Below are 24,646 nucleotides of genomic sequence, written 5' to 3'. Positions count from 1 at the left end.
ATCAACTACAACCTATATTCGGTTCGACTTGTGCCACTGAATAGCTGAGCCCACCCAGTGCAGCCCATCCGAACGGAGTGTTTATCTGTTTCGGGAGTCCATAGACCAAACGCAGACAGGCCGTATGGAATGGGCCGCAGCACCTAGCAAACCTCCCTCCCTTCTCTGCTGTTGTGGCGGACGTGCAGGGCTGCTGGCCCACGTAGGTAGAGAAGGCCATCCATGGGCTGGAGGCTGGGCCGCCCAGCCGCCGGCCCATATAGCGTCCCCGGCGGCTTTCAAAACTGGTCAGCAAATCAAAAGTCATCCGTCACGCTCTCGTAAGTATTCCGCTCTCTCTCATCATCGGAGGAGTCCCCCCCCCGTCGGGACGGCTTTTGGCGACGAGCCGCCGGCTGCCCCCTCTGCGCTTTTAATCATCGAGTGGGCGTGACCCTGTCCCTCCTTTTTTTTCTTCTTCTACTTTTATTATATAAGAAAAAAAGAATAAACAGACTGACTAGCAATTTCCATCTGATGAATACAAAAGGGAAATCGTACAATGATTTGCACAAAAACATGTGGAATCAATCAAGATCGTCAAATGATCGTCCAATTCCATGACCGGGGAGAGCTGGCAGCCGTCGGCGGCTAGGCTGATGAGCTTTCCAGCCGAGCCGAGTGGCTGGGTGACCCCGTATCTATTTATTCGGCGGGCGGGCACAGCCACAGACAGGCACTAAGGCACAGGCACAGCCACCCGCCCGAGCCCGAGCAGGCGAGCACACTCGACTCGACGGACGACTCCTACTCCGAGCATGGAAGCCGCGGCGGTCAAGCCCGTCCTCCGCGTCGCCGCCATCTGCGGCTCCCTCCGCAAGGCCTCCTTCAACCGCGGCCTCCTCCGCGCCGGTACGCCTCCCTTCCCACCGTCTTCCTCGTCCCATCCCAATCATTCACCCACATCTTCTTCGGATCAACCAACCCGGCAGCCGCGGAGGTGTGCGAGGACTCCATCCCCGGCCTGCGCGTCCACCACCTCGACATCTCCGACCTGCCCATCATCAACACCGACCTCGAGACCGACGCCGGCTTCCCGCCCGCCGTCGAGGCCTTCCGCGCCAACGTCTCCCAGGCCGACTGCTTCCTCTTCGCCGCGCCCGAGTACAACTACTCCATCTCAAGTACGTTTCTAGCCCCGTCCTCGTTGCAGTTTCAGATCTCGCGGCCGCTTCCACCGCTCCGATCGAATTTCGTCCAGGACGTATTTTTTTTTCTTCTTCTTTTTCTCCCCATGAAAACTGCGATTCCATAGACGATGTTCCACTTCATTCCAGTTGGGGGATTTTGGTTTGGTTTCATTTCATTTCATTGAGCAACCATGTCAGAGGTTACGTACTACTCAGCTATACCTCAGAGGTTCAGTTCGTCATGTCTCATGTGCATCACGTTGGTGCTAAATTAGATTCCCATCTCCATCTGCCGTTATCATGGTGCACAATGGGCGTGGGCGGGAATGGTTTGATTCCCAGTTCTCATTGTGCTCAATTATTGGAATGGGTTGGTTGGTTCACGACATTAGACCACGTTGTAGATACCCTGAGTCAGTGGTAATGGAATTTCCTGCACTAATTTGGCAAAAATAACAGACACAATTTGTCGGTACCCCAGGACTGGGGTACCCCCTCTTGCTGTGTCTAGGCAAGGATCTTGTAGTTATCCTTAACTACATCCAAACAGCCGGACCCCTGCGGTCCGGAGTCCTGTTCTCCCAGCAGCGGCCTGGTCCGATCTTCAGTAGGGAAAGGTCCGGAGACACCACGTGTCCCGGAAAAGGCAGGAACTCGTGCGCAAGCAGTCGGGGCTCCGGACCTCCCCGAGGAGACCGGACCCCCGCAGGGTCCCGGACCCCTGTATAATAACCGGGCCCCTCGCTAAGGGAAGAGATCGACGCCCCGCGTCGGGGTGGTCCGGGGCCGCCACGTGTCTGCCAGACATGGCCGTTTGGGTTTCCATACCAACGTTCACCCACCATTGCATTTATTGCAGTAGGTGAACGTCTGCATTGATATGACAGAAGCTGAGGCGTTTCATTGACCAGGGGATACTATTGATCGCATATTACCAAGGCAGTGGAGCCGCCGGCGCCGCCCATACTGCGTCTACCAAATGGATACGACGGCTCAGCTTCGCCCATTATGACGCTACATAATAGCCTCAGCAGGCCACGCCGCAAGCTACGCTACTCAAACGGGCGCCTAGTTGACGGGACAAGAAAAGACCCCCCTGAGTCAGGAGAGCAGCAGTAAAGATTCGCTACCACTGTAGCCACAGTCACGTTGGGCCCACCTGTCGGGGCATCAACGCCCTATGTATCCGCTCCCCCTTGATCTATAAAAGGGGGGGACGCCGCTAGAAAACCTCAGGCTGAGCAAGAGCCAAGGCCAGCGGAGGATAGGTTCATACACACCACCAAGAACAATACATCTCCCAGTGGACGTAGGGTATTACGCTCCGGCGGCCCGAACCACTCTAAAACCGTGTGTTCTTGAGTCCTTGTCTCAGCGTAGATTCAGCCACATCGCCTAGTACTTCCCCGAATACTCCCTCTCTGGGAATAGGCGGGTGCGCTCCGCCACCCGGCTGTGGGTGCCCCTAGAAACCCCACGACATTTTGGCGCCGTCCGTGGGGACGACAGGCGTTGGCTGGATTTTCGGGCTTCTGGGCCGTGTTTATCCTCTGCAATGGCGAGCGAGAAGATGAAGGAAGGCAGCGCCACACTCACTTCACATGCCATAGCACCGGCGCTCCAACGCCCTCGGTGCGGCGGCGCACGGCAGCGACGCCTGCTGTGCGTCGCCACTGCGACACCACTGAGCCGGCGTGGCAGCGCGCAGCGGAGGCGCCGCTGCGCGCTGCCGCCCCTACGTCGACTCAAGGTTTTCTCTCAAGCAACGGCCACGCCTTCTCTGCGGTGGCATGGCGTCGACTCAAGGCTTTCTCTCAACATGGAGCCTGGAGCCGACGGCCATCCCGGAGGAAGTTGACCGTGTCGTCCTGCCGTCTCCAGCGCCGGAGATCCACCTCAGCGTTGCTCGGCGCTGCTGCAGACAGGACCCCGCCTCCTCGTGCGGGGGCCCCTGGCGCTAGCACCAAGGACAAGCCGGCGAACGACCGCACTTCTCCACGCGTCGCGCCGGTCCATCTGCTGCGCAAGCGCTCTGGTTTCCATCGGCAACGGCGACGGCAGGGGGAGGGGGCCTCTTCCATTCAAAGCCAAAGAATTTGTCTCATGCCATGTAAGCATGTGACAGCTCTTAGGCAAGAAGGGGTCCCCCGAGCTCCCGAAGTGATGCTGGATGATGCGGTTCAGGCACGTCCAGGGCACCTTCACCTCCGAAGAACACGCTGTATAGCATGCAGCCGTAGGTTACTCCTAAGAAAAAACTAAGAGAGTCCCTCCTTTGCAATAGCGTGGCGTCTACGTGTGTGTCCAGAGCGGTCAAGGTCCGACCTTGTAAACCCGACCACTGGCCCTATCACACAAACAGGCAAAAGCGGTCCGGAGTGGTGGAGGTCCGACCTCGTAATCCCGACCTCCGATGTATACCGTGACAACCACAATAATAAAGGAGACTTTCTTTTTCAAGTTTTACCTAGGCTCCACCCTGATTACATCTATTCGCCTTGGTTTAACTATTCTTTCCTCTTGACCGGAGTTTCCCTTATTGCTAACAATCCAAGTTAAGTTGCTGGCTTGTGGTCAGGTGAAGACACCCCTTCTAGCTGGAAGGCGGTCCGGACCCCTAGGGACCTGCTCTGGGGAAGTGGTATTTGTATCCTGGGGTAGAGAAGCTCCGCGTGGCTTAGCCTGGTAATATACCCTAAAGTTTACGTACTTCACTACCCTGTTACAAGTACTCTAGTATCCAAGACTGCTGTCTTTAGAGGTCCCGGGCTCTCTTCCAGTATAAGGCTTGGTTTCTTTGCACCTTACTATGAGGTCCGGTAACATGCTTCATCGGATTGTCAGCAAACGGTCGCTCCAAGTCCACTCCGGTGGCCCGCTCCGGCGGAGACCGCTCGCCACGGTCGCCCCAAGTCCACTCCGGTGGCCCGCTCCGGCGGAGACCGCTCGCCACGGTCGCTCCAAGTCCACTCCGGTGGCCCGCTCCGGCGGAGACCGCTCGCCACGGTCGCTCCAAGTCCACTCCGGTGGCCCGCTCCGGCGGAGACCGCTCGCCACGGTCGCTCCAAGTCCACTCCGGTGGCCCGCTCCGGCGGAGACCGCTCGCCACGGTCGCTCTAAGTCCACTCCGGTGGCCCGCTCCGGCGGAGACCGCTCGCCACGGTCGCTCCAAGTCCACTCCGGTGGCCCGCTCCGGCGGAGACCGCTCGCCACGGTCGCTCCAAGTCCACTCCGGTGGCCCGCTCCGGCGGAGACCGCTCGCCACGGTCGACAAAAGCCAGGTCCGGGAAGCAGTGCTTGCTCCCTGGGCGATCCGAAGTCTGTGTAGCCGCTTAGCTTGGCTCCGTACCCTAAAGCCTACACCTTCGTCGCCCCATGGAGAGCACTCTAGTACCTAAACCTAGCAACAGGCATACCGGCCTCAGGGGTCCGGGATGCCCGCTCTCTCCGTAAGCATGCCAACGCAATCAACTTACGTAGGAGCTCATCACGATGGTGGCCCCACCTGCGGGTTCGTACCTCACCCGAGGTGGGCCCGGGGGCCACTGTCGGTACCCCAGGACTGGGGTACCCCCTCTTGCTGTGTCTAGGCAAGGATCTTGTAGTTATCCTTAACTACATCCAAACAGCCGGACCCCTGCGGTCCGGAGTCCTGTTCTCCCAGCAGCGGCCTGGTCCGATCTTCAGTAGGGAAAGGTCCGGAGACACCACGTGTCCCGGAAAAGGCAGGAACTCGTGCGCAAGCAGTCGGGGCTCCGGACCTCCCCGAGGAGACCGGACCCCCGCAGGGTCCCGGACCCCCTGTATAATAACCGGGCCCCTCGCTAAGGGAAGAGATCGACGCCCCGCGTCGGGGTGGTCCGGGGCCGCCACGTGTCTGCCAGACATGGCCGTTTGGGTTTCCATACCAACGTTCACCCACCATTGCATTTATTGCAGTAGGTGAACGTCTGCATTGATATGACAGAAGCTGAGGCGTTTCATTGACCAGGGGATACTATTGATCGCATATTATCAAGGCAGTGGAGCCGCCGGCGCCGCCCATACTGCGTCTACCAGATGGATACGACGGCTCAGCTTCGCCCATTATGACGCTACATAATAGCCTCAGCAGGCCACGCCGCAAGCTACGCTACTCAAACGGGCGCCTAGTTGACGGGACAAGAAAAGACCCCCCTGAGTCAGGAGAGCAGCAGTAAAGATTCGCTACCACTGTAGCCACAGTCACGTTGGGCCCACCTGTCGGGGCATCAACGCCCTATGTATCCGCTCCCCCTTGATCTATAAAAGGAGGGGACGCCGCTAGAAAACCTCAGGCTGAGCAAGAGCCAAGGCCAGCGGAGGATAGGTTCATACACACCACCAAGAACAATACATCTCACAGTGGACGTAGGGTATTACGCTCCGGCGGCCCGAACCACTCTAAAACCGTGTGTTCTTGAGTCCTTGTCTCAGCGTAGATTCAGCCCCATCGCCTAGTACTTCCCCGAATACTCCCTCTCTGGGAATAGGCGGGTGCGCTCCGCCACCCGGCTGTGGGTACCCCTAGAAACCCCACGACACAATTATATGGTACCCTTTAGCAAAAGCATGTCTCCATTATGTGTTGCCTTTTTTCTTTTATTCCTTCCTTACAAAATCTTGTCTAGAAAAAGGAGCACTTCAATATTCTTTCCTTCAGACTCTCTGCTGAATTTAATGCCAGTTTAGTTTAGTTCACAGATTACTGTAATACTACCAAGAAACTCTCCTTTCTAATCCTCTCAGTATCTATATTGGCATCCTCTATGCCCCTGAGCAGAAGAGAAACTCATTCCCCAAACCATGGCCCTTCCATTTCACTTCTTCTTGTGAATACAGCCATTTCCAGTTGTTTAGCGTTCAAGATGCTCATTACAGCAGCATCTAAAGTAATGCTTATCTTTACTGTTCTGGAATGAATAATTCCACTGTCTCCCCATTATGTGACGCCGAATAATAATCCCTACATTGTCCAACTTCACTGATATAATAACTCTATATTTCAATTGAAACATCACTTAGTCATGAGTGAATCTAGGACACTGTAGTATTATATGCTTGTTTGGTTGTTCACCTTATGTAATTGTCCTCTTGGATATATATCGATTTGGCAGTCTTCATTTGGACTGTGACACACGATGTATACAGGATTTTGTGCACCAATGTCCTTCCCTATAAATCAGACACATAAAGCATGTTTGCAGAATTCTGTAGTAATGTCTTCTGTATTATTGTATTTGTGCCTGTGACATAACAAAAGTTAGTTTTTATAACTGTTCTTATAATTTCACTTGCTAGATAGTATGCAATGTGCGCACTGTTGACCATGCAGTAGATTGATATCGGTTCCACATTGTCATGTCTTTGGATATGAGCCTCGTCATTGTCTGATGATGAGTTAAAATGTTTTGACATTTTTCATAAATTGCATTGGTGAACTGGTCTAAAAATTATACAAGTAGACCATTGCAGAAATCATGCCTAGGTAATATAGTGTATAAGACAATTTTATTGCATAATATCATGGTGCAAAACTTCTCAAACTGATTTATCTCTATACATGCTGTATGCTTGCTTTACATGGTTTTTGTTACAATTGCAGCCCCCCTGAAGAACGCACTTGACTGGGCATCTAGAGGAAAGAACTGTTGGGCAGACAAACCTGCTGCGATTGTCAGTGCAGGAGGTGGCTTTGGAGGAGGGAGATCACAATACCATCTCCGCCAGGTTGGAGTGTTCTTGGATCTTCATTTCATCAACAAGCCGGAACTATTCGTCCAAGCATTTCAGCAGCCGCCGAAGTTTGATAGTGATGGAAATCTGATTGACGATCAAATCAGAGAGAGGCTGAAGCAAGTGCTCTTATCTCTTCAGGCCTTCACACTCAGGCTCCAGAAGGACTGAATCAACTCAGGACCATTGCAGTCCATGCTTGCCTGAAGAAGTGTTTATAATTCCTGTTTATTACATACCATGATTGGGATTGGCACCTGTAATTCATCGTGGACAGCCTGAAAGTTGTAATAAATCCCTGTAGAAATATTCTCCTGTTTGCAGATTATTTAAGATTTGATCACATCTATGCATTCTAAGTATTGTATTTTACCTTTCCCAGTTATGAGACTTTGCCTACCATCATATCGTTCATCAGATGCACCCTTCTATAATACTTCTGTGTTATGGGCAATCGGTTGGGGTGACTGGGCCTTTTGGGCTGGCTCTGCATCATGCAAATTTGTTCGTTTTCAGTAGTATTTTTAGAAACATGTACTTTTCAATGGCCCAAAATTCACTACAGTTATGTGAAATTTCATGTTAATGGGCAGGGGACATAACAGAATTCTTTAGTTTTCTCCATTAGGTATTAAATTCCATCTCATTAAACTTTCACTATGCATAAGCTGGTTATATTCCTGTTGTGTGGTGGCCTGCCATACTACCGTGAAGTGGCAAGTAGTATTTTGGGCAAAAGCCAGACATGTACCTTTTGGTTTCGATTAAACTGTTTATATTGCTTGTGCAGGTGCATACTGCAGCATGAATATGACATACAAGGCAACTCCCGTGGCGGTGTTGATATATGGAAATTTCTTGCTCCAAAACAAGAAGAAAAGGAAGAATTTGTATGGGTTTTGCAGAAGTAAAATACATGGAAGATCGGACAGAAGAAACTGCCAATAAGATTTGACAGTGTGCCAAAGGCCTGCTATCGTAGTGGTAGCATCACTGGAGGCACTCCCCAGAGGTCCTGGGTTCGATCCCCTCGGGGGCGAATTTCAGCTCTGGGGTTAAAAAAACTCCCTCGCTTGTCCCACGTCCAAAGCACTGTGGAGCCCGGCCTAACTCACAAGGCGACGGGCCCCCGTGTACGGGTGGGGCAGGGGTTCGGGGGTTTTCTTGGCCTGCTGTGAGAAAGTCATTCTACCTCTCAAATAATGCCGTGGGGGCGGTCTCACCCCGCAGGTCAAGTTTTTTTTTTGACAGTGTGATGTCAAGAGGCTACAATATTCCAGGAAGGGCATCTTCTCTGCAAGCTGTGATTTGAATTCACCATAGGGAGCTTGCTGATTGTGCCTTTTGTGAAAGACTGTCTGCAGAAAGTTGTCTTAGTTTATACTGTCGTCATGCGGCAAGAGTTAATTTGGTGAGAATAGTTAGGCCTGGATGCTGTACCTTTTCTTCAGGCTTGGTGCAAAAGGCCAGCCTTTCGGAAGCTCAATTGCCAATGAATCGCTTGCTGAATGGCATGTTGATTCTTATGCAGGGTTCGATGCAAGAGTCCCTGAATTCCACAGCTGCAAAAGTGCCGACGAGAAGATCGAGCTATCTCCATTGGAGCTTCTGATATGGGCATATGGCACTTGGCAAAAGGTGATAGTCCATCATCATTAAGCAAGCGTCAGTGTGGACTTCTGGAAGCACTCGTCGCTGCAAAAGAAATGACCGACACGGGACCCCCTTGAGCTCTCAAATCATGGGAGACCAAAGTGGCTTGGGACCTAATCCAACCGAACCCCCGATTCTTTGTGAAGGCGACCCGGCCCATCACTTTTCAACTCTGCTGGACTTGCAGGACACGGCGTGGTGTGAACAAGCGTGACAGGTACGTACCGACCGAGGATCAACCGTCGCTCATTGCTGCGGCACAGGTCGTGTTTGGTTACTGCTACGAACCTAGCATGCACATTTCTCGAGAAAAAAATCTCGCATGTATAGAGTACTAAATGAAGTTTATTTGTGAAATCTTTCTAGAGATGGATGTAACTCTTCGTGACGAATCTAATGACAGTAATTAATCGATGATTGACTACAGTGGTGCTATAATAATCATTCTCTAATCACACGGTCAAAGGTTTCATTAGATTCTTTAGAGTTCCTAGCACATGGATTCTGAAGTTGATTTTGTAAACTAACTTTGTTTGATACCATAAGTAGCGGTTAAAATATTATTATTCCTAACACAAGAACCAACCAAACAAAGCCTGGTCCTGTTTGGTTTGTGTTATGCTAGGAATTGTATCAACTTTGATCGCTAATTAGAGGTATTAAATTAAGTCAGTTTTCAAAAACTAACTTCAGAATCCCTGCGCCAAAAACCCTGAAGAATCTAATAAGATATTGGACCGCTTGATTAAAGAATGGTTATTGTAGCATCACTGTAGCCAATCATCGATCAAATACCGTCATTAAATTAGTCACGAAAAGCTACATCCATCCTTGAAAAGGTTTTGCAAATAAACTTTATTAAGTACTCCATGCATGTAAGATTCTCTTTTCGGAATCGTGTGCTATGTGAACCAAACAAGGCCTATATGGAGGCACCACCTGCCACTTTGCCACTGCTCCTCTCTAACTGCCCATATTTGTTTTTTGTGAAACTCTCTGTCCATAGTTAGCTTGCTCTCCTTTGTAAGGTTTGCCTGTTGATGATAGTTGCTCGACTAGTGACTAAGCTCATCATCACTGGACCCATAATAATAAGGGTGTGTTTAATTGGTGAAAAGTTGTTGGTTTTGGAACTGCAGCACATTTCGTTGTTATTTGACAAATAATGTTTAATTATGGATTAATTAGACTTAAAAGATTCATCTCGTGCTAATCAGTTAGACTGTGTAATTAGTTATTTTTTCAACTGCATTTAATGCTTTATGCATGTGTCCGAACATTATTCGATATGACGGATACTGTAGAATTTTTTTAAAAAAAAAACTAAACAGGGCCTAAGCAAGAGCTTCTAAATTTGAGTGAGCAAATATTTATTTAGAAGCTCACTTCTAAATTTTACTCACCCAAATATGGGCCTCCACTCCAACAGACCGAGTAAATTGGGCTTCTATAGAGGGCATATAGTTGGCAGCCCAAATAGAGAGCCACCAAATTGGTGGGGTGGGGGAGTAATTTGAAAGGTCTACCAAAATGATAGCCTATTTGAAGGCCTGCTGGAGATCAATTTTTTACACCCACCGAGCAAATATGGAGATGACAACCCATATAGTATCCCTACTGGAGTTTGCTCTAAAGGACTATAGCGAACGAACCACCCCCAACCACTGCAACAGTGAGTCCCCCAAAAAAACACTGAAACAGTGATGCATGCTAAAAGAATCGGTGCGGTTCAAATATTAATCTCAAAAAGGTGGATTCCAATGAGTTTAAGGGAGGCCTAATTTTTTTTGGCTTTACTCCCTTGTTTTGAGCGTGTCGTATGCACAACTTTCAGGTACTTATACACACATGGTGTCCTCTAATAACAAGATCTTTTATTTACTCGTGACGAGTTGGCGTCACAGGCGATCTTGCCACCTTTACCTGATGAAATCACAGGGGATGGTGGTGGAGGGCAGAAGCGACTGGTGGTAGTTCAATCAAGAAGCACAAAGTCGTTCTCTGGAAAAGGAGTAGAGCAAAAGCATTGTAGCGTCATCAGAGTTTAGCACCACGAATTCGGTGACGGCAGCGTGGATGCATGTGCCACATCTATCTGATTTTTTCTTTATGTGCAACCACGCACTCACTAAATAAATAAGATCTTTTTAAAAAAAAATCTGTCACCTCCATCGTGTTCGTGTGTGGTGTGGACGATATATAGATGATGCTCCTCCTGAGACTCTCGTCGGCGGTTGGTGGTGGGTTGGGTGCCCTTCCCTTTCCATGTTTAATCACCAAGTGTGCTCCAGCTAGCCAATCGGGTTGACAAAAAGCACGCGACCGCTCGGTCTCTACGCCACTCGCCTCGCCCTTCTTCATTCTTGCCTCAAGAAAATCCTGGCCCCTAGTTGCATGTCCGTCCTTGTGTTCCTGTCTCCCTCCCTTCCTTTCAACGCACGCACTAGCTAGCTTAGTGGTAATTTCAATCGCAATACCGACCAGCAGCTAGCCTACGTGCGGCCCTTGTGCCGGAGTCGTCGCCGCTCTGCCGCCGGACATGGTTGGTGGTCGCTGATCCCAGGCAGCAAGTTGCCACACCAAGACGAGAGACCTGGTGCTAGTGTGATACTAGCTTCCTTCTAGAAGGCCAGTGTGGAAATCCACATGCCATTGCCACGCATGGTTGGTTATGGTTTGGACCCAGTTCGTTGCTCATTTTAGAAAAGTCTCTCGTGTATGCTACTAGCTGCAACTGAAAGAATATATGAGCTAGCTATATACTTTCCTAGGAAGCTAACTTTTGGGTCTCAACAACTTTGTGTGAGGCTGAAGTTGATATCATATCATATAGCTAGGATGATGTTACTTGCAGCAGCAGCAGCAACCTTATTTTTCAGCTATATTATATATGCTGCTGATGAATGATTAATTGCTGAATTCTCCAAGATCTTGATCGAGTCGTCGTTTTAATAAACACTGCTGTCGATCCACGCTCGCATCAACAGAGACGCTATATAATCATATAAGAATTCAATTATTGTTTATCATGCATGCAGCCATGATCTATATCAAACTCTTTTTAGGCTGTGTGTTGTTTTAGTAAGAGGTCGGAAAAATTTCAAGACGATGCATTGTCTTGATGTATTGTGCTTGAAATCAATAAAATTTCTCTTTTCTAAAAAAAATGCATGCAGCCATGAAGCATCTCTTGTAAATAAACACACACACATATATGCAGCTAGCTAGCTTGGCGATGATAGTGAAGCCGATGTGAGCGTGTGGACAAGGAGCCAGGAAAACAAGAGCTCCTTCAAGCTGATGGTGGTGTGTGCTGTAGCCCAGATGCAGCGTGCACTACTACCTGCTACTAGGGGTAGGGGTGGGTGGTTGGGGACTTGGGGGCCTCTCCTCTCACAATCTCCCGTACCTAGGCCAAACATCTTCTCATGTGGTCTGATTCTGATAGATGGTCTCTCTCTGTGTGTGAGAGAGAGCAGAGACAGAGAGAGCATCCCCAGTTTTCTTCGTCACCTACTCCTCCCCTAACTTTTGGAAGGGCGCAGCAGCAGCTGTTGCAATTGCAAGAACACAACAACAAGCAAACCTAAGCCGTGTTTAGTTCCAAAAATCAAAATTTCAAAAAAAAATCCGGCACATGCATTGCATGGAGACTTAAATCTAGACGAAATAAAAAACACATTACAATTGCTGCCTGTAAATCGCGAGACGAATCTAATGAACCTAATTAAGCTGTAATTAGACACTAAATTGCTACAATAATGCTACAGTAAAAAACATCTAATGATGAATTCTGTAATTATTTTTATAATTAGTCTATGTTTAGTACTTCAAATATAGAATAACGTCATTTCAAAAATTTTACAGAAGTCAACTAAACACGGCCCTAGCAACAAGGGAACAATGTCCCTGTGCTTCTTGCTGCTACAAGTTACGACCCAGGCTTCTGGAGCCCGCGTTGCCTGCCGATCTGTCTCTGTAGATAAAGACATGCTTGTACAGACACGTCCATACACATCGGACTGGACCTGCTCCTGTCCTGGTGGTGTGGAAGCAAGGCATCGCCCTAAACCAGACGCACAAGGGTTTCCTCTTGCGCTCAACCACTACCGGCCACTCCACCACCATGCCATGCCCTCGCGTGCAAACCACACACCCCGCCTCTGCATCTACCACTACTCTTGCAAGCTAACAACCTTTGTGTGTGCCTAGCTTGCATCTCTCTCGTCAAGGCACCAACCCAACATTTGGCTCTTCTTCTTCTTCTTCTTCTTCCAACCTCAGAACAGATATCTCTCTAACTGTGAGTAGTAGAACATTCTTGCTGCCCTGTTCATACGCTTCATGTCTGCTACTGTTGCAATCCTTTGAGTTGAGCTTTCATGTGATCCATTCTGTCTGTCTCCAATTCAATTACCAGGCCAGGATCATCCGAAACGGCATCCTGTGTATGATGGAGTCGGCGGCGAGGTTGCGGTACCGCCGGCCGGACGAAGGCGGAGGAGCAGAGGCCGAGAGCAGCAGCAGCAGCCAGGCCGAGCAGGAGCAGGAGCTGGAGCTGGAGGTCCCCTGCCTGCTAGACATCTACGTGCACCACGCGCGCGGCATCCACAACATCTGCATCTACGCCGACCAGGACGTGTACGCCAGGTTCGCGCTCACCTCGGCGCCCGACCACGCCCCGGCGCTCTCCACGCGCGTCGCGGCGGCGGGCGGCGCCAGCCCGCGCTTCGACGAGCGCCTCCCGCCGCTGCGCGTCCGGCCCGGGAGGGTCGCCGTAGACGTGCTCAAGTGCGAGGTCTGGATGCGCAGCTGCGCTAAGCGGATGCTCGACGACCAGCTCCTCGGCTTCGCGCTCGTCCCGCTCGCCGCCGTCGCGGCCGCCGACGGCGCGCGCCTCGACCGGGACTTCGAGCTCTCGTCCACCGACCTCTTCCACTCGCCCGCGGGGACCATACGCCTCTCCCTCGCCCTCCACTCCGGGATCCCCGGCGACGCCTGCCCGCCACCGGAGCGCGGCGCCGAGTCGTCCATCGCATCGGAGGTGGTCATCCTCGAGCCCGTGCCACCCGTTGACTACTCAAGGATCCAGTTCGATGACCTTAAGGTGGACCAAGAAAACCAAGCCATGGCCGTGCAGTACCTCCCGTTCTTGCGCCTCGGGGAGACGCCGCGGCCGCCGGAGACCATGGAGGACGCCGAGATGAGCACGAGCCCGCGCGGGGAGAAGGCAGCGTCATCGGAAGACGGCAGCAAGAACGCCTCGACGACGACCAGCACGGTCAGCGACGACAGGGTGATCTCTGCTTCCGCCGGGGCGGTAGAGAAGCCGGTCGCCGACGCCGACAAGGCCACCACGGTGCCCATGTCCTGCCGCTCGCCGGACACACCGACGTCCTGCAGCGGGCACAAGGCCAGCGACGTGTTCAAGTCGCCGCTGGGGGACATCGACATCGACATGGAGGCCGAGCAGAGCGCTATGCAGCGGCAGATCATGGAGATGTACGTGAAGAGCATGCAGCAGTTCAGCGAGTCGCTGGCCAAGGTGCAGCTGCCGTTGGAGCTTGACGGTGTCGTCGTCCAGAAGGAGGAGAAGCCTGGCAGCAACAAGGTGATCCACATCCAGCCGCAGCAGCAGGTGAAGAAGGAGGGGGCGAGGGTGTTCTACGGAAGCAGAGCTTTCTTCTGAACAAAACTTGCAAAGTAAATTCGGGACAGCAATAATCTGCCGTTTCACAATTATTAGGGTTTTTCCTGTCAATTGATTGATGTTGTTAACTTAGTTCATTCGATCATCTAAAGTACGGATTCACATACTGTAATATAGTTGAGACTTGAGAAGTTTGAGAGTAAAAGTGGAACATAATTTTGCGTGGCCAGTCACCAGTGTAGTACGCTCTGTTCAATCTTCAGAAACACAACATAACTCTGTGAAGCCAGATAAGAGTGTGAAGTTTGTGCATTGGCATTGGAGTGTAAGATGGCAAGAGTTTAAGTGAAAGCTACTTCCTAGAGTTCTAACCCCAACTGTTCGTCTGTACAAATTACAAAATGAACAAAAGTTTTGAGATATCTGAAAATGGTGATCCTGAACACACCTGGCATTTCTCTTCAGCTTACAGCACTTCCGGTTTTCAAACAAAGTGACGCTGCATCATATCATTCTCTTCAGGTCTGGTTTTGTTTTAGAAGCAAGCAACCGGTTGAATGGTTGATGATAAAATTAGCCTCTTTCCTGAATAATGATAATACAAAGGCAATCACGCCAACCAATGGATTCGATCGAGTATAAACACTTGGTACGTACGGGAACTGCGATTTATAACACGAATCAAATTGAAAATAAGTAGAACCATAGCTGTTATTTTTTTCTCTTTCCTTTGGTCAACTTGAACGCGACTGACAACATCTGCATTTTGTTTCGCACCAGAAATGCCAGAATCGCAAAATGAAAAAGGTCCAAGGCCGACGGGCCTGCAAGGCTGCAAACGCCTCGTCGCAACGACTACGTACAGGCCAGGCCCGCTTAGCATCAAGCTGCAAGGCCCAGGTTCTGACCCAACAACACATACGAAGACGCAGGTTTAAACCCACCTTTCAGGCCCGGAGCTAATTCGAAGACCATCAGGCGTCCCCATCAGGGTAGGTAGAAAAAAATTTATTCGTTAGATAAAGCATGAGAATATTATCGGGTTTGTACTGTGTTTTGTTGACAGGTTACCACAGGAAAGTTATTTATTAAATACCTAGTTAAATGTCTGCAAAAATAAATTTCCAAAAAATTCTGAATTACTCCCTCAAGTAGTCAAGTATTACCAAAGTCTGATGAAGAACCTTTAAGCTATATTTTATTCGATTTACTCCCTAACCATATGAGCTGGTATAATAATATGCTCTTTTAATAATTTTGTAGGGCAATACCCGACATCATAACACAACACATATTAAAAGAACATAACAATATTTTTTTCTACTATTTCGGTACAGTTATGTATTGCTTGTTTTGATTAATTATTAGATTAGACGTCCTATAGATAGGGGTGGCAATGGGCCATGTCCCTGGTGGTCTCTTTACAGCCCATAAAAATCCTTAAATTTTTTAGCTTAAAATTGTATAAAATTAGAGTCCAGCCCTTTTAGGGCCCCGCACTTAAATTTTCTAGTTCAAAATTTTGGGTCCTTTATCACCCCTACATATAGAACAATGATAATGAAACAACTGCAATTCAGTTCTTCAACGTACCTATGTTATGGTGGGGCTTGCTCATCAGCTCGAGGAGTAGAAGCAAATGGGAGTGGCACTCTGCAGTGATAGATAGTACACAAACACAAGTGCCGCGCGCCTTGGCGCCAGGTGTGTTTCGGGGAGACGCTCCTCGCACGAGAAACGGGGCTCCCGGGCACGCGCCGGCACGCGCCGTCCCCGTTCCTTCACGCTCACCGCGCGTGTCACCTGGATGTCGACACCCACACGCTACGTGGTTCACATTCCCCGTCACCGAGGATTAGACTAATCACGCCGGACCATTAAGATAAAAGCCATAGGCTGAGCCTAGACCCCCCCTGCAGTGCAGGGTATCTAGCTCTCCCTCTCGATCTACCGTATGCATGTGTACAAGCAGCTAATAGGGCTGGGATCGGATAGAGATGATGATGATTGAGGTAGCTTCAGCCTACAAAACTACATACTTTTTGCTTGATCAGTGCTCTGATATAATTGACTAATAATTGCGGCATTATATAGTATATTGATTGGGTCCATTTCATTTCATTATTTATTTAGTATTAGTGACCATGCATGACTTGAGACAAATTAACTTTAAGTATGTAATAGGACATGCAGGCATGAAAGCTCGCATCCATCTTGTTTAATTTGTCACCCTGTACGCATAAACTGATGAGGATGCATGAGATTAATAAGCTGTTTCTGGTTTCAGATAGATGATCACCTGGCATATAGGTTTGCTTTTGCTCCGACCAACTGCTATATATACACACTTGCTAATTGCTATACCGAGCGAGAGCTATCTAATTAATACGACCAGAAGGCAGAGTCTATATTTCTTTTATTCAATTGACCAGTACATCAACAAATACTATTTATATTGGGGTGCCATAGATATGTATATATATGGCTCTTTCTTTTTGTCCACACCCACCTAATAAACATGTGACAGCATCTCTCTTCATGGAGGGGAATAAAGGGAAAATCCGACCCCTAGACGTGCACCTTCTAGAAACACGCTTCTACAGATCATATATAGGTTCGTAAAAGAAAATAATATAAGAGCATCTCCAAGAGACTCTCTATATATTTCCTAGTTTACAAGAATAGAGATTTTTGGTGAAAAAATGCCTTCCAATAGTCTCTTCAATTGGATATCTAAATATAGACATGCTATATTTCGGATTTCTCTCTAGCCAAAAATGGAGAGCGAAAATGACTCTTTAGACTAGACACAAGACATAGAAGAGCTGTTGGAAAGTACAAAGATATAGAAAATGATTTTTATTCAAATGACTCTCTAAATGATGATTTAGAGAATAGATTTTAGAAAGGCTCTTGGAGATGCTCTAGAGCATCTCCAAGAGTCTTTCTAAATTTCACTCTCTAAATTATCATTTGGAGAGCCTTTTGCATAAAAATTGCTCTCTATATATTTCTACTGTCCAATAATTTTTCTATATCTTAAATACACTCTAGAAAGCTATTTCCGTTATCTATCTTTGGCTAGCTAGAAATGAGGAATGAAGGATGGCTATATTTAGATAACCATTTAGAAAAGTTGTTGGAGGACATTTTTCTATCAAAATCTATATTCCTAACAATAAGAAAAGATATAGAGACTTGGAGTTGCTCTAAGCATTTAGTATATTTTACGAGAAAAACCCCCTCACTAATAGCAATTGCACTTTGTTCATTAATTAGGTTATTAAGGGTCACCCTCTGTTTCTTTTTATAACAGCCAGAGAGGCCCCGTATTCACTCATCATTGCTGTAGTACATATATATACAGCATGGCACGCCGCTAACATTACACTGGTAATAATGAATTAAGTGAGTACGTAATCTCTCTCTGTTGTTGTATCTACTTTTCTTGATGCATTTTGCTTCATTATTCGTGTGACACTTATTTAATTTCAGTTATATCCATTTATCACATGTATAACTTACACGCGACCACCATTTAGGCAAACACATGGAATAATATACTAAATTAAATTTGCATGTGCAGTGAGTAAGTGTACTGCAATGCACAGCCTGCAAGTGCATAGTACAACCACTGCACATAGCTAGTACAATGAGCAAACGCACAGAGTACAATCGAAGGGGAATGCCCAAGAGTACGTATAGAAGGGAATGTCATTATAAACAAATATAGTCCTAGCATATATGCTCTAAAAAAATACAAAACTATAATGACAAAATTGGCAATATAACTTAATTATATGCGCTTAATTCTGAATGGAAACATAAACGGTTTTTTGCTAACGTCATTATATATATTTCTTGCTTCTATTATATGCAGCACAAAAGCATTTATTTTTGGAATGAGGAGGGGGCGGCTAAGTGTATATATATTAAAGCGCGGTGGATTTTTCTAACTTATTGTAAAATTCTTGTTCACCATGGATTATTCAAATTCCTCTCTTTCCGCACCTTGATTTTGGAGGGGTTTTTTTCAATTGTATGGAAATTTGTCCCTATTTTTTTCATAGAAAATGTACCAAAAAAATCTAATCTGTAAAAAGAGTTCTTAAATAGTTTGGACATAACATAACCGCCTCCTTATATTACACACTATTCCAATAGGGCCGTATTGGGAAACGAGTTTTTCTTTACCATTATTCCACGTTCAAGCAAGCATAATATATGTAAATCTTTTGCTTATTATTAGAAAATAGCTTCTTTTAATTTTTCGCAAAAGATAAAAAAATTTACTGCATGCATGCGATAATATGGCTCACCGGATTCGGTATGGACCGTTTCACTAAATTCGTAATCTTTATGATGAAGCCAAGTCATATAAGTACAATACGTGTGTGACACTGACAACCACCATCTCGCCTGCGCGCCTATATAAATACAAGTCATCTCTCTGAAACTGCCTAAGCTAAGCAAGCTACTCAATCAACAAGAGTTAATATTGCTCGCTAATCAGCTCTCAACTAAAATTCGACTAGCTAGGCTAGCTATAGGTCCCCTCCCCCCCTCTGTCTTCTGCTTCTCATCTCATGGTGCCCAAAGAATAATCTCGTAGGCTTCCTGTTTCATCCCTCCTGAGATCTCCACGAGCATCAGCGGCATCAGCAGGCTGGCAACACGCGGCATGGAGCACCAGCTGTTCGATGACCCCTTCTCGAGCAGCATCTCGTCGCTGGAGGCGGACATCTTCTCCGCCGGCGGCCAGCTGCCGTCGCCGCTGTGGCCGGACCTCGAACTCGACCTCGACCTCGACGACGACGACATCCACGACCTCTCCGCGCCGGCGGCCAACGCCACCTCCTCAGGAGGCTATGGCTCGGGCGGAGGCTCCGGCGGCTCCCACAGGAAGCTCAGCCACAACGCGTACGAGCGCGACCGCCGGAAGCAGCTCAACGAGCTCTACTCCTCGCTCCGCTCCCTCCTCCCCGACGCTGACCACACTGTAATAACCCCTGCACAAGTCCTCGCTCTCTCCCGCATGGAAGGTAACCAAGGGACCTGAGATTTTGACGGTGATGATGTGCTCCGTTGTTCTCGGTCGTGCTGCAGAAGAAGCTGAGCATCCCCACCACGGTCTCCCGAGTTCTCAAGTACATCCCCGAGCTGCAGAAGCAGGTGGACAACCTGGAGAGGAGGAAGAAGGAGCTGACGAACGCCAACTGCAAACCAGGAGTTCTGAAGACGAGCCAGATTGTAACTCCCATTGTTTCTGCTACCTGCCTCAACGATACGGAGATCATGGTTCAGGTCAGCCTGCAGAGCAATGTGGCCGCCACAAGTCTTCCTCTGTCCAAGTGCATAAAAGTGCTGGAGAACGAAGGCCTTCACCTGATTAGTTCATCAACTTACTCCACCTTCGACAACAGGACATTCTATAGCCTCCATCTTCAGGTACATTGGCTACTTCTCAAGATGGTGCTAGCTGCTACCTGATCTTTCATCGATGTTGATTTGATCTTGATTCTCTAATTAGTTGATTATTAATATATATTCTTCGCTTGCTAGATGCTACAATCTAACACTTCGATCAACTCATAATTAATTAGCTTAATTTATTTCATCAGTCGCATACGTGTACTTACTATTTAGTTCCATTGCTTTTATCTAGGCCTCATATAAATCTAAATTTTACTAGAATTATTCATTTTCGTGTATACCCTAAACTAATAAGATGTTGATTCTCTTAAATCCTTAGAAAGGTGCAACCCTTTAATCTATAGTGAAAACCAGGATCACAGGAGCTTCAAAAACATTTTAGTTTATCTTTAAACTTGTATAGAGCAAAATTTGGATCCACAAAGGAAGTTTTAAATATCATATGCCAAAAGATTATTGTGGGTCCAGATTTCAGAGTAACTTGATTATTAGTCGTGCAATAGAAGTGGACATATACTCAATAATAAGTCAATAATAATGTGTATAGCTCTAGCTAGTCTATATAGTGATCAATAAGTTACAACAAAATTTAACTGTCTAAAACTCTTAATTACACGAGACTAGCATATAGTTTCAGTTGTATTGGAGCTATTTGAAATAAAATGATAAGCTATAAACTAAGTGTGTCACATTAATATTAATGTATCTGTTAATTAGCTGAGAAACCATTATTTTCCCTTTAGATGTTTATATATAACATGTTAGGGGAAAACATGGTACTTAGCTTACTAGTTATTGAATCAAATTATAGTCCAACGAAACTTATCCACAAAGGTATGCAAATATCAAATACCAATAACAAGACTGTTAATAAATGCGCATCAAACAAAAAAAATCACAATGAAAGGCAGATTAAATGTTTTACATGAAGAACCAACAATTGGTGGATAAAAATTCACAGATATAGATTGAGGAAACAAGATCCATTGTATTTGGTATAATGACATAGTTACGGTAAATAAATAAATTTTAGAGCGCATTCATGCCATCCAATCTAGTGTATGTGGCTAAAGGTGTATAGGGCTCAAAATAGCACATGTTCGATAAAGAGTGACAAGCTCACAAGCCGCAAACAGTTCACCTCCACCAGAAAGATTCAACTAGGATCAAAGAGAATTTAGATTTGGAGATTTATATATACTAAACCAGTACTTAATTTGTGATATAATCCAATACTTAAACCAGTTGATTTATGAGCTGGTCCTCCCAGCCAATCCAGAAGATCTCACTAGGACCGATGGAAGCTTGAAAGATCTTGAAGAAACTCTAAAAATTTGAATATTAGATAGTCCATTACGCATCACCAAGAAAAGTGAATTAACTATGGTAGTTACCAAATGCCGGTTCTTGTGGAAGTTTAGAACTAATTAAGCATGTGATTATGAGAAACAAGATAGTGATGTAGTTCCTCAAACAAAATATGAAATCAGGAGTACAATATTAAGTATTTGTCTTGAATATGAATAGCTATGATGTACTAGACCAATGGCTGGAAGTCGTCCACCGTTCATTTCACAAATAATTACCTTGAATAAAACTAAAGTCGAACCTACTATCAGTGTACTTTTCTATGGCAGATCGAATATATGTATAATAAATCTGGTAATAATAAGTTAACATGGACTGTACTTGGAGATGCATGACTAACATTAATTAATATTCATCCCATGATGAATGAATTTCACTGACAGAGAAGTCAAAGAACGATGAAGGAGGAGTGCCCAGCATTCTGCGATGAACTGGAGAGGATTATCAAGAAGAAAGCAGGGGCGTAGCTCAAGTGCGCGCTAGCTAGTACATATATATTGCACCGCGTGTATTATTATTGGATCCTATATATGAGTATACGCTGATTAATTAAGAGTGACTGTAAATGGTGGGTTATGTAGTGGATCGTGTGGAGTCGACAATGCATACGTTATTAGACGAATGGACTAAATTATATTAAGCATATACTCCTATATATATATATATATATGTGTGTGTGTGTGTGTGTGTGTGTGTGTAGTTCGCAAAAAAGTTTGCATTTTAGTATTGTAGCACATTTCATTGTTATTTGACAATTAATGTCCAATTATAGATTAATTAGGCTTAAAAGATTCATCTCGTATGAATCAGTTATACTGTGTAATTAGTTATTTTTCAATTGTATTTAATGCTTCATGCGTGTGTCCGAAGATTCGATTTGATGGATACTATAGGAACTTTTTTTTGCCAACTAAATAGGGCCATAGTATTGCTGGATACTAATTAAGAGAGAGAGATATATAGTACTAGCACCAATGCACTCATCCGTGATATAGTGTGTGTCCAAGTGTGTTTTCTGTCGACACACAGGGAACAATGTCCATGTTGAAGTAAGGTCATCAGATCACCACTACAGGTACCAAAGGATAGTACATATATGACATGGAGTTCAATATACGGAATTCATCAGCCATTCTGGTACATATTGTCCATCATATATACTATCTCCGTTTCAAATTATAGTTCGTTTGATTTTTTTTGACTCTAAGTTTGACCGCTCGTCTTATTCAGAAAATGTGTACAAACATTGTCAAATTTAAGTCATTCTTGAAAATCTTGTATTGATAAAGCAACCCACAACAAAAGAAGTGATATTTTGCACAAATTTTTGACAATAATAATTCACCCACGCGTTCACGGCCCAATAATAATTCTCTGACAATTCTGGCCTTTTCATGCGGCGTTCAAGGCCCAATAATGATTCACCCATGCGTTCACGCGCCCGTTTGGTGGTCCTGTTCTTCTTCTCCGCGAGCTTACCGCTAGAGTTCGGGGAGGGGAATTGTCAAGGTTCCTGTGGCCTCCAAACTTAGAAAGGGGAGGGAGTGGTAAGAAGGCCTGACGGCGGTGGCGGATTGAGAGGACGGTGTGGTGGGAGCCACCGGTCGTTGGTGGTCGGAAAGACAACCAGAGGATTAGACTTGAGACGGGAGCGCAAGAAGCTATCCGAGGCGAGAGCCGCCCGAGACGAAGGCAGAGGGGCCGAGCTGCTCGTGGATCGCAAGTAGGCCTTCTGCGACGGGCTCGCTCTGCAACCCCGAGCAGCCCCCGGTCAAAGCGGATGTGTTGAGGCACCATGATCCATTCACGGAGATCAAAAGGTGCTCATCATATGGCCTTTGGTCAGCCTCCATCACCATCAGAAAGAGTTGCATGCCAATCTCGAGAGGCCGAATGTGCTCTCGATCGTTGAAGCAAAAAATGTGCGTCCAATTAACATTGAATTAATCTGTATGTACACATTTTTTATATCCTAAAAGAATCGAAAAGAAATCTTGGTCGTCAGTTGTGGGCGGCTATCGATCGGGAGCATTCTGGCGGTGGCCCTGAGCCACCTGCTCCTATTGCCCTCCTCTATGGTGTCCAGCCTCGGCGCCCACGGGCGTCTCCTCGGCCCCACCAGCTGCGCGTAATGCCGCTTCAGCTCCGGCGTGGTGCACAGCTCCGCCGCCGTCTTGGGCGCCGGGGCGCCGCCGTCGCAGGTGATGACCTTCTCGATGAACTCCGGCAGGACCCTGATGAGCGGCGCGCCGCCGTCGCCCGCCTTGACGTACTCGAACGGGCACTGCCCCGCCAAGGGCAGCACCGGCGCCGGCCTGCTCCTCCCCCTGCTCGCGGGCGCGGGCGCGGCCGACAGCGCGGCGAGCGTGGCGGCGGTGAGCACCTTGACGGACGGGAAGCGCGAGGCGGGGAGCACGAAGTAGGTCCGGCCCGGCAGGAGCTCCTCGTCGGGGGACATGACGGGGATCGGGAGGTTGACGAAGAAGGCGTCGGCGGGGCAGACGGCGTGGTCCGAGGCCGGGGGCGGGAGCTCGGCCGCGACGTCCCCGGCCGTGACGTCCCCGGCCGTGATGCGGGCGTCGGCGGCGAGCAGCCTCGCCCGGCCGCCCCAGTACACCAGCCTCACCGCCGCCGGCAGGTGCAGGCAGGGGGGCAGGGAGAGTCCATTGCCCATGTACTGAGCTTGCTTGCTTGCAAATGGATGGATGGATGGTCTGCTGAGGCTGAGAGAGGAAAGGATCGAGGAGCTTGGAAAACCGGAGGAGCCGGCAGGTTGTGACGGAAGACGATGGCTCCGAGAGAGGGGATGCAGGGTGTGTATATATATGTGTAATGATATGACCGTAGGTTGGGATTGCCCTTAGGATTTACTCCCTCCTTCCCTGTTTATAAGGCATACACGTATATCAAGATTCAAACTTTGTCATCTTTGACCAATAATTTGACTATTAAATTTTTATTTTTATAATGCAAATTTCATATGATTGGATTCATAATCAAATATATTTTACAATGATTATAAGTTTATAATCAAAAGTGATATAATATATGATAAATAAATGGTCAAAGTGTTGTTTAGAAGACCGTATCATGTTCCACCATGCCTTATAAACGGGGAAGGAGGGAGTAGGAATCAAAATCCAAGTGATGGCATCTGCCCTAGCTGGCACTATGGGCACACTACTCACAAAGAACTTGTATTTCGATCTTTGAAAATTGAAATGCGCAGGTAAGGTCGACACCCAAGTTCATCAGTCTTGTTGCACATGTCATTTGATGACTAATCTTCATCGGAACACTGTTTCCAGCCGAAATACAAGCACTCCATGTCAGCGTTGTTGTTTATCTAAGACTTGGCTACTGCTCCTGCTGTTGACTGTTCCTCTTCTTGGAAATAGAACCAGCTGACTGTTCTCCTCCCGCCCTCCGTGCACTGAACATATCCATATTTTCTAGTACGTCTCAATGCCACTAATTAATTAAACTGTGGGCTTGCAGTCTTGTATTTCGATTCCCGCTGCTCCTATATCCGCAATGTCAATGGAAGTTTCTAAGCTAGCTATAAGCGTCTAGGTACACGCATTCCGTCTTATTTTTATTATTTTTGAAAAGAAAGGAG

The 24,646-nt window shown here is 47.3% G+C and overlaps 4 protein-coding genes across 4 annotated transcripts; 3 read left to right on the top strand and 1 right to left on the bottom strand.

The window, feature by feature from the left end:
• Nucleotides 1-708: 708 nt before the first annotated feature.
• Nucleotides 709-7,328, top strand: LOC120709276 (probable NADPH:quinone oxidoreductase 1). The gene is made up of 3 exons (XM_039994834.1): nt 709-891; nt 972-1,163; nt 6,793-7,328. The coding sequence occupies exons 1-3, from the start codon at nt 798-800 to the stop codon at nt 7,092-7,094; spliced, it is 588 nt and encodes a 195-aa protein (XP_039850768.1). The 5' UTR covers nt 709-797; the 3' UTR covers nt 7,095-7,328.
• A 5,253-nt stretch (nt 7,329-12,581) lies between these two features.
• Nucleotides 12,582-14,538, top strand: LOC120709275. Its single transcript, XM_039994833.1, has 2 exons — nt 12,582-12,879; nt 12,997-14,538. The coding sequence occupies exon 2, from the start codon at nt 13,027-13,029 to the stop codon at nt 14,263-14,265; it is 1,239 nt and encodes a 412-aa protein (XP_039850767.1). The 5' UTR covers nt 12,582-12,879; nt 12,997-13,026; the 3' UTR covers nt 14,266-14,538.
• Nucleotides 14,539-18,680: 4,142 nt separating this feature from the next.
• Nucleotides 18,681-21,816, top strand: LOC120709274 (protein IRON-RELATED TRANSCRIPTION FACTOR 2-like). Its single transcript, XM_039994832.1, has 3 exons — nt 18,681-19,225; nt 19,333-19,674; nt 21,411-21,816. The coding sequence occupies exons 1-3, from the start codon at nt 18,908-18,910 to the stop codon at nt 21,492-21,494; spliced, it is 744 nt and encodes a 247-aa protein (XP_039850766.1). The 5' UTR covers nt 18,681-18,907; the 3' UTR covers nt 21,495-21,816.
• Nucleotides 21,817-22,935: 1,119 nt separating this feature from the next.
• On the bottom strand, nt 22,936-23,806 carry LOC120710838. Its single transcript, XM_039996406.1, has one exon. It carries the CDS (start codon nt 23,699-23,701, stop codon nt 23,000-23,002), a length of 702 nt encoding a protein of 233 aa, XP_039852340.1. The 5' UTR covers nt 23,702-23,806; the 3' UTR covers nt 22,936-22,999.
• Between the last annotated feature and the right edge of the window lie 840 nt (nt 23,807-24,646).

Source organism: Panicum virgatum, chromosome 5K (genome assembly GCF_016808335.1).
Source record: "Panicum virgatum strain AP13 chromosome 5K, P.virgatum_v5, whole genome shotgun sequence".
NCBI lineage: Eukaryota > Viridiplantae > Streptophyta > Magnoliopsida > Poales > Poaceae > Panicum > Panicum virgatum.
The sequence above is the reverse complement of the archived record's forward strand: the minus strand, read 5'-3'. Positions and strand labels throughout refer to the sequence as shown.